We start from the raw sequence: 12,532 nt of genomic DNA, 5'->3' as shown, positions 1-12,532 counted from the left end.
ATTATCAGTCTAAGAGACGCGACAATTCCAAGAAAATAGGGGCCTACCAAAGTCGTCTTAATGTATTTAAATTTTCATTCTTTCCGCGAACACTTGCAGAGTGGAATTTGCTCCCGGATGAGGTAGTGTCTGCACCCTATTTTTCGTCTGCTTTGCATGAATCTGTGTTAGACAATATCTACAGTGAGCCGTTTTATGCATTCTGTAAAAAAATTTATTGTCTGATATTGTTAGTTGTACTAATTAGGATGATTGTATTTTATTACTGTAGCTGATATGATGCCGTTGTTCGCGAAGTTGACCTTTATGTTTATAATACCCCCCCCCCCCCCTACGACAATGCCCAACTCGGGCGCTCTATGTATCTGTAATAAATAAATGAATAAATACTCGATAAGCAAAAATGCTCATGACATTTCGAACTCCCCCAACCTTTCTTTCGCACTTATTTCGGTTGCACCCTTCCCAAACATAATTCTCAATCACTGGCGGCTTTTCCCAGTCTCTAAGGTGCGTTCCTATAACGGCATACACCCCTATTTGTTATCTATTTATCTGCTCCTCACTCTCTGCACACATTGGGCGCGTTAAGTTAGCGCGCTCCGAACTCCAAAGGAGCACGCTCGAGTGCGCTCGAGTGCGACGCCTTCGGAGCTTAACTTAACGGCCATTTTCGCCGACTGTTTTTGGGTGCACGAACGTGCCGTCTGGCGAATGTTATGTTGCTTCCGCATCCGCTATTGCACTTCGCGCGCTTCTCGAAAATGGCCCCGCCGACCGTACTTCTGCAGCGCTTGTTTAGACGATGAAGAGGTAGAAGAACTTGACGCGCGGCGACGCAGGCAGCAGCAGCAGCTTATGATGCGATGCAAGCTCAAAGCGCGCCAACACGTTGCCGATCTCGCCTGACAGCAGCTTCAGACGCCCGGCAGCGCGGCGGCGAGAGGAACGAGTGGGCAAGGAGAACCGACTTGCATTGGTGGAAAGAGTAGGAAAGACGTCATTTTTCCGGAAGCCGTAGCAGGTGCGCGCTCTCGTGCACCGTTTCCAGGATGGTGCGCGTAGAGCGCGCTCCGCAATCACGCACCGGAAGTCGCTTTTTAGCCGTTAAGCTTAAAAGAGCGCGCTCTGCTGGCTAGAGCGCGCTCGAGCGCCTTAACTTAACGCGCCCATTGCCTTTCTTCTGCCGCCCTGCATCTTTACGTAGCCTATTGCATGGCGAGCTCTCTTTCTTGTTTTCCTCCTTATTAAGTTATTGACGGCGATGCTATTCTGAGGTTCCCTTAGGGGACATTCTTCATTACTATCGACTGTGGCCTCCTGAGCACCCGCGGGCCGCCTAAAACAGCAACAGCGCGACCAGCAAGTCGCCAGCCCACTTCCCGTGCACGCCTGTAATTGAAGTGGATCCCGTCTCGTTCAAAACAACCACACCTTCTCACTTCCCTGTTTACTTCGACAACCTCGAAACCTTTCTCTCGACACATTTTCCATATCGCATCATTAGCAGCCGCTACGGCTCCTTGTACGTGACTGTCACGCACAGGCACCTCCGGCACCGTGCACACCTCGACCTGCACACGAGGGGACAGCTCGCGCAAGTCGTCGACTCCTTCGCCAAGCGCTGGCCTAGTCCTGTCTCTTTCTTTGCTTAGGACGTCATTTAGCCCACCTGCTACTAGAAAAGGCTGCGTCCATTACATTTTCCGAGAACTTTGCTTTTGCTTACTCCATGATAGAACCCTGAGTCTTCCCTGGAAATGTCCCTTTCGCACTCTTCTATCGCCTTTTACCCTCTCCGCAATCGCTTCTGAGTACCTAGCCAACTTTGAGTCGCCGGTGATAATCACCGTGCTCTCTCCTACCTGTCACTGCTTCCCTTTGTCCTTCTGCGCGTGATTCGGGCTCGACAAAGGTCACTGACCCCCGCGTTCTTGCTTTTTGTGTGTGGTGGCCTCGAGGTAGGGGCTGCTCGACACGCACAAGTTCTAAATCCATAAAACGTCGCGAAGTAATCCTCAACGATGCTTTCAAAGCAACCAGTGCCGCACAGACTTAAGGTACGACACGTTTTCGCACGTGTTCAATCACGCAGCCACGTTCTCACTTTCCGACCAAAGCAATCCCGATGCCAAAGCAAACACCGTAAAACCCCTGAGGGCCGATTTACGCTCGAGCCGCCCACCGCCGCAAGCCGCACCGCACGCTTGCGGTCGCGCGAAAAATTGCACGTATCCAGCATTTGTGCACAAATTACCATTTACACTGTGTGCACAGTGTATACCTTACACATTGTAAACCGAAATTTGTCCACAAGTGTTTGATACGTGCAATATTTCGCGCGACCGCACGCGTGCGGTGCGGCTTGCGGCGATGGGCGGCTCGAGCGTAAATCGGCCCTAATAGCTATTAGTCTTACCGCTTCCAAACTACTGTTTAAAGGCTATAAAGACTTCACGCAACACTAAATCTTTACGAAAAGGGCTTTACAAATACACCATCGACATACCATGCACATACTTTCCAGTGACAACACTAGAATATATAACGCAGACAAATCCCGAGCATCTGCACCAGCCGTGATTCCCTCTTTATAAGCCCACAATACATAGAAGCTAGCTTATACAGATCTTGAAAACGTATTCGGTGAAGCTAATACGCGCGTAGATGCTTGCACTACACACTCCTCAACACTACAAATGTTCTACAACTTATCCTCAGCAACTTACGAGGCGCGATGCCAAAACGGTATCTCTCAGAGGATGCGAAATTTCCGCACAAAAGGAACAGAGAGAAATGACGGGAAGGTTTTTGTTTACAATATTCACGCAAAGAAGGAGGAAAAGCACGTAGCAACAACACCTAGCTGTAAAGTTGACACATAGATTTCCAGCACGTCACAACGATCTTATATGCATCCATTCCTTTCGTCTACATCTGCAGTTATTCTTTCTTGCTTATTTTCGTTTGTAATCCCGAGAATTGTATTAAACACTGCTCAACAAAACGAAAATAACTGATATTCGAAATTATAACGTGAGAAAGACTGAAGAAGCCGTAAAAAATGGACGCAGCCTGAAATCAGTGAGAAGGAAACTAGGCATAGGATAAACCAAGATGTATGCACTGAAAGAGAAGCAGGGTAATATCATCAGCAATTTCGAAGGTATAATAACTGCAGCGGAAGGATTCTGTGCTGACCTGTACAGTACCCAGAGGACTCAGGCGAACATCATTCGAAACGACAATGAACAGGATATAAAAACTCCTCCTATAACTAGAGATGAGGTGAGAAGGGCCTTACAAGGCATGAAACGGGGGAAAGCGGCAGGAGAAGATGGAATAAAAATTGATTTAATCAAAGATGGAGGAGACACAATCCTTGAAAAACTGGCGGCTACCTATACGAAATGTCCCAGAAAATTGCAAGAATTAAAAAAATTAAATTATGGAGTTTTACGTGGCAAAACCGCTTTCTGATTATGAGGCACGCCGTAGTGGAGGTCTCCGGAAATTTCGACCACCTGGGATTCTTTAACGTGCACCTAAATCTAAGTACACGGGTGTTTTCGCATTTCGCCCCCATCGAAATGCGGCCGCCGTGGCCGGGATTCGATCCCGCGACCTCGTGCTCAGCAACCCAACACCATAGCCACTGAGCAACCACGGCAGGTCAAATTGCAAGAATGCAAACACCATACTAATCCAAAAAAGGGATAACTTAAAGAACTGAAAAATTATAGGCCTATTAGCTTACTCCCAGTATTATACAAAATATTTACCAAAATAATCATAACCTTTAGTCAACCAAGGGAACAGGTGCGCTTCAGCAAGGGATTCTCTATGATGGATCACATCCATGTCATTAATCAGGTTATCGAGAAATCCGCAGAATACAATAAACATATCTATATGACTTTCATAGATTACGAAAAAGCATTTCATTCGGTAGAGATACGAGCAGTCATAGAGGCATTGCGTAATCAATGAGTACAGACCGCTTACGTAGATACCTTGGAAAATATCTACAGAGATTCCACAGCCACCTAATTCCGCACAAGAAAAGTAGGTCGATACCTATAAAGGAAGGAGTCAGACAAGGAGACACAATCTCTCCAATGCTATTCACTGCGTGCCTGGAAAAAAATATTCAAGCTATTAAACTGGGAAGGTTTAGGAGCAAGGATCGACGGCGAATGCATCAGCAACCTTCGGTTTGCCGATGACATTGTTCTATTCAGCAACACTGCAGACGAGTTACAACAAATTATTGAGAACCTTAACAGAAAGAGTGCAAGAGTGGGGCTGACGATTAATATGCATAAAACAAAGATAATGATGGATAATCAGGCAAGGGAACAAGAATTCTGGATCGCCAGTCAGCCTCTGGAGTCTGTGAAGGAATACGTTTACCTAGGTCAACTAATCAGAGGGAACCCTTACCATGACAGGGAAATTCACAGAAGAATAAAAATGGGTTGGATCGCATTCGGCAGGCATCGTGAGCTCCTGACTAAGCTTACCGTTATCATTGAAAAGGAAGGTATATAATCAGTGCATTTTATCAGTGCTGACATATGGGGCAGACACTTGGAGACTGACAAAGAAACTTGAGATCAAGTTAAGGATCGGGAAAAGAGCGATGGAACGAAGAATGCTAAGCATAACTTTAAGAGACAGAAAAAGAGCGGTTTGGATCAGTGAGCAAACGGGTACAGACGATATTCGAATAGACATCAAGCGAAAAAAAAAATGGCGCCTGACAGGTCACGTAGTGTGCAGAGATTCAACCGTTGGACCATTAGGGTAACAGAATTGGTACCAAGAGAAGGCAAGCGCAGTACAGGAAGAGAGAAGACTAGGTGGTGCCACGAAATTAGGGAATTTGCAGGTGCTGGTTGCAGTCGGTTGGCGCGGGGCAGGGGTAATTGGAGATCGCGGGGAGAGGCCTTCGTCCTGCAGTGGACATAAAATAGGCTGTAGCTGCTGCTACATGCTGATAATAATGATGAATAGTTCACGTTGCACGTGGCGTGAAAGGACTTTCTGAGTATCGTGAAAAACGAAATACACACGAATCAGACCCGCGCACACGAAAAGAGAGAGACAAAAAAAACCAAAACTACCCAATTAATATTTAACGGCTAAAAAAAATCTGCAAATCAAAAATAGAAGCAAGCTCAATGCATGGACAAGAACTTACGATTTCGTCGCCACCGCCACAGAGCCCTGATAAGCACCTCCATTCGCCACAAAATACCACGTCAGGTAGTTGCAACTGTAGCCATCTACGTACCGTGGAGACAGGTAACAGCAAGCAAAAAAAAAACTGTTTTGAGGCTGAGGCCTATGCTGGGGCGAGCTTCCGACTCGCCTCAGCTGAAAAGCCAGCGTGTCCTTTAACTATAGTGGTGGTGTATGTCTTAATGTGAACCTAATTAGGCTATTACTGACGGCAATTGCTCCAGTAGCTTCCTTAGGAAAGTGAGCGAATAGTACGGAAATAAATGACACTGCTACAGAGGTTTCAAAAGCAACTTCACTTTTATTTGTCTCGAATAATGCAACCAATATAACTGACCAAACAAAACATGTTTCAGTGGATGAAAAATACCATGACCAGCAGACAGTTGTAATGTATGCTGGTATGCGGAACGTTTTCACTGAATCATTCGTAATTCCTTGCGACACAACGTATTCATATACAACAGTTATCAGACAGGACAACGTTGGCCAACAATACCATTTAGAAGACATTCGACTTACTAATTTTGCGGCCCGTCGGACACTCAGAGATTGTGTTACATAGCGCGCCGTTTCTTCACGGAGCGTTTCGTATTTATCGTCAGGACGAGCGCGTCGGATGCCGCAGCATGAACTAGCACGATAACAAATCGAATCAAGTCGGATCAAAGTCGGGATCGAATCCACGGCCTCTAGCCATGCCATAGCCGCAAAGCTGCTGCGGCGGGCACAGAAGTGCTGATTTGACGGTCAACCGCTTCCGTCCGTAACATTTCGGTGCGCTTTAATTAATGCGGCTCTGCCTCTGTAAGCGCTGCGTGATTTGTCCGCTTCACATATTTGCGTGCTGGTTATTTTTTTTCAGAAATGGCAGGAACGTACTGGTGCCGTACCTTCAACTGAGGCATATGCAGTTTCCCCGAGCTGTGGGACGATGGCCTCGGCGACGGACCTCCCGAGGTCCTCCGAGCTGTGATACAAGGGGCTCGAAACATCGCCGGAATCATCTTATGGACCCTGGACTGAGGGTTCCTCCCACACTGCTCTCGACATTCAAATATTATTAATAAAGCTGGTTTACTCTCTCTCCAAGCGCTGTCGTATGGCGTTTCCTTGCCTCATCGCGTCACCTCCCCTCCCCCTCTCGTGTATGGGAACTGCCTCTTTTTCCTCCTCTCCACAGTTGTATCTACGTACTTTGAAGAAAAAGAAGGGTGCGCTACAAAGACGGTTTTCTCATTTCTCTTGTGTTTCTTTTTCTTTTCCTCAAGTATGTTAAAGTATCTCCAATGCTTCGGAGGGGAGTCACGGATATTTACAGCTCTCAAGCGGCTGTGAAATCAGGTAAGGCCACGGGAGAGAGTGAAAATCACTCTCTCCCGTGGCCTTTCCTCGCTTACTCGCGCCTGTCACGCTCTGAACCCCCTCCCCACCCCTGACGCGGTGAACGTGACAGCAGCAGCAACAGCAGTGGGAAATTCGACGAAAGAGGCAAAATAGCTGAGGTGAACAACGCCCTTCTGTGCGACATAATAGCTTGTTTGCACATTCTTAAGCCAGAATCACTGGTTGGTAGGGGTAGGGAATCACTTGCGTGGGGGAGCGCCCCTCTCCCACCCAAGCAGTGGCGCTCCATTGTTTACGCTTCGCCTTTACTTGCAAGCTTCGCGACCAATTTAGATTGGCCGTGAAGGCGAGTCACGTGATGTCGTTGGCCACGTCAGAGCGATAGCAGCGCCACACCTCACCTGTGGTGGCTCTCTAGGCTAATATTCCAGTCGCGGTCCAGCAGCTGTCCGCACTGTCCAGCAGCTGCAGAGGGACAACGGGCTGTGGCCACATCGAGACTTGTCGTACGGTACGTTTCATTTTTATTTTCCTTTTTTATTTTTATGTTGCGGACTTAAACGCAGGAAAGCGACCCGTGATAAAGATGACGCGCCGCCAACAATTGAAATGTCTTCGAAAGCGCTCAAGCAGCTCCGTTTCCTATACGTAGCAGTCAACGACGCGACTGCTACGTATACGTACTGCTTGCACTGGCTTCGTTCGCACTTGGATATAGTTCGACGTTTCCTGACCGCAATTGTGTGCAACTGTTTCTTATATAGGTTCAATATTGGATGAAACAAGTTTTAATCCTTAGAAACGAACACACTGTTGTATACGGCTGCTAATGCGTTGTTTTAGATGGACGGACGGAAAAAAACTTTAATGGAAAAAGGACCTGCAAAGTTGCCAGCCCGGGCTCAGGCCACCAGGGCATTATGTGCGGTGAGGCATAGCCTTTCCACCACTGCCCGGGCCCGCTGGAGAGCCCATAATTGGTCGTGTAGTTCTGAGCTAGTCAGAGAGCTTAGCCATCGCTCCTCGAGAAGGTCCGGTTCTATCTTGTCCTCTACATATACTGATCTGATCTGCGTGCACTTCCATAATATGTGGAAGTGCACGCCGTTGGATATGTGCTTTGATTTCTTGTGCAAGTAATGTCGGCCTGTCTTAATAATACAGCAGAGAGACTAGAATTATGTTCTCTGCCACAGCCAATCTTTAACAAGTTGCGAGAAATTTAAGAATGATCACCCCGTATACCCTCCTTCAAATTTATATAGTGGCGCAATTAAAATGCATCTTTTTTTTTCTGCCTCTTCTCAACGCAGCACAACATTTATTCTGGAAGCATGGTAAGGACCGTCATGGACCGCCGCCACCACCAGCAGAAGAGGCGGCACCCCAAACCCGTCCGCCCGTCAAGCCCACTGATCGACCTGGACCATCTGTCCCCGAATGCCAGCCGCTGTCCCGGCCGCAACTTTCGCGGCCGCAGCGCTCGCGGGAGCGCGGGAGGAGACCGCAAGCCGCCCGTGCAACCGCTAGACTTCTCCCTCAAGGGCGCAGCGGCGTCCTCCCGTCCCTCGCCGTTGGCCCCCGAAGACCACCGCAGGCCGTCTCCGGACTGCGTTTGTCTCGGCGCCGCCTGCTCGAACCCAGGGCCGTCGAAACCGCTGCCGTCCCCGGAGTTGCATCATCACAACCCGTCCCTGCTGATGCCTCGCACGACGACGACCACGCCCGCCTCAACGTCACCGCCGGCCCCGTTCCAGAACGGATACGCGAACGGCCATGGCGGGGCCAGCGACCTGAAGCAGGGCCTACACAACTCTACGCTGACGTCGCCTCCGAGGAGCGAGCTGTCGGTCTCTCCGGCGCTCGTCAGACCACCGCCGCAGCAGCCGGTGACCACGCCCCTGCAGTTTCATCCGCCGGTCAACGCGTCTACTAGCCCGCAGCCGACTGTCTCGTCAACGACGAGCAAGTGCAAGCGACTCGGCACGGATCTGTACAGCGTTGCCGACCAGTTCTTGCCTGCGGCTCCAGCTGCGACGACGGGTCTCCACCACGCCAACCAGGCGGCCAAAGCGGGGTCCGCGGCCGCCTGCCTGCGGGCCGAGTTCGTGAACGGACGCAAAGGAGGACACCACAGGGCGTCGAGGACGACGGGCTCTCCATCTGCCGCCGCCGGCTCTGCGAGCCAGCTAGCCACGACGTCGCCTCCGCCACTGAGCAACGGCGCCGCGACGTGCCGCGCCGACAGCGGTGAAGAAGGCGGCCCGACGTCGCCGGAGAACAGCAACTCGTCCGGTTTGACCGTCGCCAATGAGGACACATCTACCAGCGGGCGCGTCGTCAACGGCGAAACTACTACGAACGGAGGAGCGCTCACCGCCAACGGAGGCGTCGCCGCCGCAAACGGTGGCCCCCCGAACGGCGATCGCTCCGCCGCTAGCGGCGGCGGTCCCATCCCCAGCAGGCGGCGAGGCTGCCGCCTACCCGAAGAAGAGAAGGACGATGCGTACTGGGAACGACGCCGCAGGAACAACAAGTCCGCCAAGAAGTCCCGGGATGCCCGAAAGGCCAGGGAGAAAGCGACTGCCATGAAGGCCGCCGACCTGGGACAGGAGAACTTGAGGCTCCGCTACGAGATCGCTGGTCTCCGTGCCAAGCTAAACCTTCTGCAGCAGGTCGTGTACCCGAACCTGTTCTCCCAACAGCTCCAGCAGCAGGCACGCCTGCAGTCATTCCCGCCCGCACACTTCTAAGGCCCTGTAACACCTGTGCGGCCTGTGGTGTTTGAAGGACATCGGGGCATGTCAACTCCCGCGGTGCGCGACCATCAAGGAAGCAGCTTAGACTACGTGCGAAATATGCCACGCCTTCAGAGAGATTCTGAAAATAAACGCCTATTGTATAGCAGAGGTTGTTTGTCAATGGTGGGTGGAGCCCCTCTTCCCGGGCCCCACTGGTCACAGCGGCTCACCGGGCCTGGTCAAGGGCCGCCCGGTTGGCTGTCAAATTCCAATTCCGCGATTCGCACCTCCCACGGCCAGTTATGGTGAGTGTTGTCTAGCAGCGGCGAGATGGCAGCCGCCGGGCGTAACGAGCACTGGAATGTTATGCGTTCCAAGATCCCTTCGCACCACGGGCATTTGTTGCTGTAGTTGTCTCGGTACATTTTGTGTGGCCTGTATAAATGTGGGAAAGGGTTTGTTTGGAGGCGGCGCCAGTCCCGTGCTGGCCTCCTGCTTAGGTCTGGGTAGGGAGTTGATACGGTTCGCCTACTTAGCCATTTTATTTCGAGGATTTCTCTTGGCGCACAGGGTGTCGAGGTGTTCTCATGTGCGGTGAGGCCCGTGGCTGGGCCTGTCATGCCCCGAGCCAAGCGGTCCCGCCAGTTCGTTCCCCGCGATCACTGCGTGCGCCGGGCACCAAATCACGCAACGATCCATAGTGAGCTCCGTTCCTTAGGGTGCGTAAGACGCAGCCCGGTAAAGCACCCACAAGGAAGAGGTGGCAGGCGTTCTGCGAGTCCGTAAGCACGTAGGTCGATTGGCCCTTAGCTTCCGCGGTGCGTATGGCCAGGGCTATGGCCACAGCTTCGGCCGTTGGAATTGATTTCGTTTGTATGGATGCTGCTGTGGTTGTTCGTCCTTGGCTAATCACGACTGCTGCGAATGTATTGAGGGTACCTGTATTTCCGTGATAAGAACTCGCGTCTGTAAAGTATCGGGATCGCTTTGCCACCTTAGTATAGGGTGGCTGCCCACTCGCGTCTCCATGCCACATGTTGGACTGGGTGCATGTGACCGGGGATTGGTGCCACGTGGGTGGCAGCAGTACTGTCTCGTCACCGCTGTGTTAGTGGTGTGAGTGGATAGTGAAGTCTTTGTAAAACCAAGCGTCCGTGAGGTGTCATGTTTAGCCGTTCACGCTGTGCCATTAGGGTGTCCGCTGCATATTCCTCGAATGTATTCATGCGACTGCTGCTGGATGCTCCGAGATTATGTGGAGAAGGCTCAACTCTGTATTAAGGCATCATCGGCCTATCAGTGAAGTTCTTAGATTAGATATTAATGGCATAGAATTATCTGGGAAGCGGCTTGCAAGTACGTTTAATACATATTTCGCAAGTGCAGGTAATACGCCTGTGCTACCAGATGATCTTTGCAATATTGCGGTTAATAGCAACACTATTTTCCTTAAACCTGTGAATGAAAATGAAGTAAGCCACATAATTGAAAATCTAAACACCAGCAGTGCCATAGATATTGACGGGCTAGAAATAAAACCGTTAAAATACGTTGTTGAAATTCTGGCTCCACGCATTGCACATATTTTCAAACTTTGTCTCAGCCGCGCTATTTTTCCCAGTAAAATGCAACAAGCTCGCACTTGCGTCTTATATAAGAAGGGTGACAGAAATGACATGAGCAACTATCGTCCGATATGAATCACACCTATGTTCTCGAAAGTACTTCAAAAAGTATTTTAAATCGGTTTATGGATTTCGCGCAAAAAAAAAAACTTCTAAATGAATGCCAATTTGTCTTTCGCAAAGGCCTCAGCACGGAGTGTGATTACTCCTGCCACACGGGCACAGAAAATGACATTAACTTCCTAATGCCTTAATATCTAATGTCATTTGCGTGGTGCCACACGAGCAAATCAAATGTCATTCGTCCTAATGCCATTCGTTATTTAATGCATTCGCCAGAACCCATTCGACTGAAAAATGCGTACTCTCCACGCCATAGCTTCGTAAGCCATGGCGTCGAGAGTACGCATTTCTTAGTGTAAGTAACGTATTTGAAACGTTTAAACCTGTAAGAAAACATTTATGCATAGCTTTCAACTACAACCAGCACTTTTACGAGAAGAAACCTTTTGATTTATTGTAAGCAATCGTTGCAAGGTTGCAAGCTGCAAGGATTGTTGCAGCTAGCGTAGCTGTACCGAAGGTTGGCAACCTGTGAAGCAGACGAAAGTCACGTGAGGATGGGTTGTTTTTGTTGTGGCACGGTGGCCTTTCGTCGTTCGCACGCCGTTCACGTGCACTCTGTGTTCACGGACTCCACGTGATAAAATAAAATGGAACGTCCCGTTTCCCGCACCGCTTGGACTGACGAGGAGACAGATGTACTAATAAGGCCGTGGGAGGAGAAGCTGGGCGGTCTTCGCGGCCGAAAGAGAAATGGAAAAATATATCAAGCAGTTACAACCGCGTTGGCGAGCTGCGGAATTGTGAAGACGCGAGCGCAAGTCCATTCTAAAATGGAAAGGCTGCGGAACAAATACAGGTATGTGTCTTGTTCTTCCACGCTTATGTAGCAATGGGAGTTGCGTAGTGCACGAGGCAAAGGTGTGTGTGCGTCTATGCGAGGAGGATGTCAGCTGTATATGTAGTCTGTTCAGGGGATGTTCGCTGAAATATGGTGCATTCAGGGAAACACAGTAAATATTTCGGAAAGCCCGTACACGCCTACATGTCGGATATGAAATACTACCAAAAATGTTCTTAGAGCAGAAACGAATTCGGACTTTGTGTTCGGAGTGTTCTGAAGCAACGAAATGAAAACAGTGCTCGTTTATTATGTGGGCAACGGTAGTGCAGTTATGTTCCCGTCAGCGCAATGGATTTCGGTAATGCGCATGTAATGCAAGCGACCTAGTCACGAAACTTTTGTCGTGTGCGTCCGCTGTTTTCAATAAGTAGTTCGAAAGCGTCAGCGCCCATATAATGCCCTATGACAGCTAAAATTTGCACATGCATTTTTTATGGCTTCTGTCATTTTTTATGAATGTCTTTTTCATTTTTTACATACTAGATGGCACACGAAGAACCGAACAACAGGTTCCGGAGCCGTTCCATGGACGTTTTAATAGAAAATTCATAAGTTCTTGGGAACATTGCCTGCTAATGATGCCAGCCTTGCAGTGGAAAGCAGCTGTG

At 49.7% G+C, this 12,532-nt stretch overlaps 1 protein-coding gene and 1 long non-coding RNA gene across 2 annotated transcripts in view; both read left to right on the top strand.

Annotated features, from left to right (window-relative positions):
- LOC135921552 (uncharacterized) overlaps window positions 1–6,336 on the top strand; it is a 35,184-nt gene extending 28,848 nt beyond the window's left edge. The window contains exon 4 of the long non-coding RNA XR_010570556.1: window positions 6,110–6,336. This is a non-coding gene — a long non-coding RNA (uncharacterized lncRNA). The remainder of the gene's footprint in view (window positions 1–6,109) is intronic.
- Window positions 6,337–6,986: 650 nt separating this feature from the next.
- On the top strand, window positions 6,987–9,498 carry LOC135921544 (protein giant-like). The gene is made up of 2 exons (XM_065455862.1): window positions 6,987–7,102; window positions 7,905–9,498. The coding sequence occupies exon 2, from the start codon at window positions 7,926–7,928 to the stop codon at window positions 9,342–9,344; it is 1,419 nt and encodes a 472-aa protein (XP_065311934.1). The 5' UTR covers window positions 6,987–7,102; window positions 7,905–7,925; the 3' UTR covers window positions 9,345–9,498.
- Window positions 9,499–12,532: the final 3,034 nt, after the last annotated feature.

This window comes from Dermacentor albipictus, chromosome 7, assembly GCF_038994185.2.
Source record: "Dermacentor albipictus isolate Rhodes 1998 colony chromosome 7, USDA_Dalb.pri_finalv2, whole genome shotgun sequence".
NCBI lineage: Eukaryota > Metazoa > Arthropoda > Arachnida > Ixodida > Ixodidae > Dermacentor > Dermacentor albipictus.
This window is presented reverse-complemented; position numbering and strand designations above follow the sequence as displayed.

Bases quoted from the DNA above. Each gene is read 5' to 3' on its own strand.
- LOC135921544 (XM_065455862.1), top strand. From the start codon at position 7,926: ATGGTAAGGACCGTCATGGACCGCCGCCACCACCAGCAGAAGAGGCGG.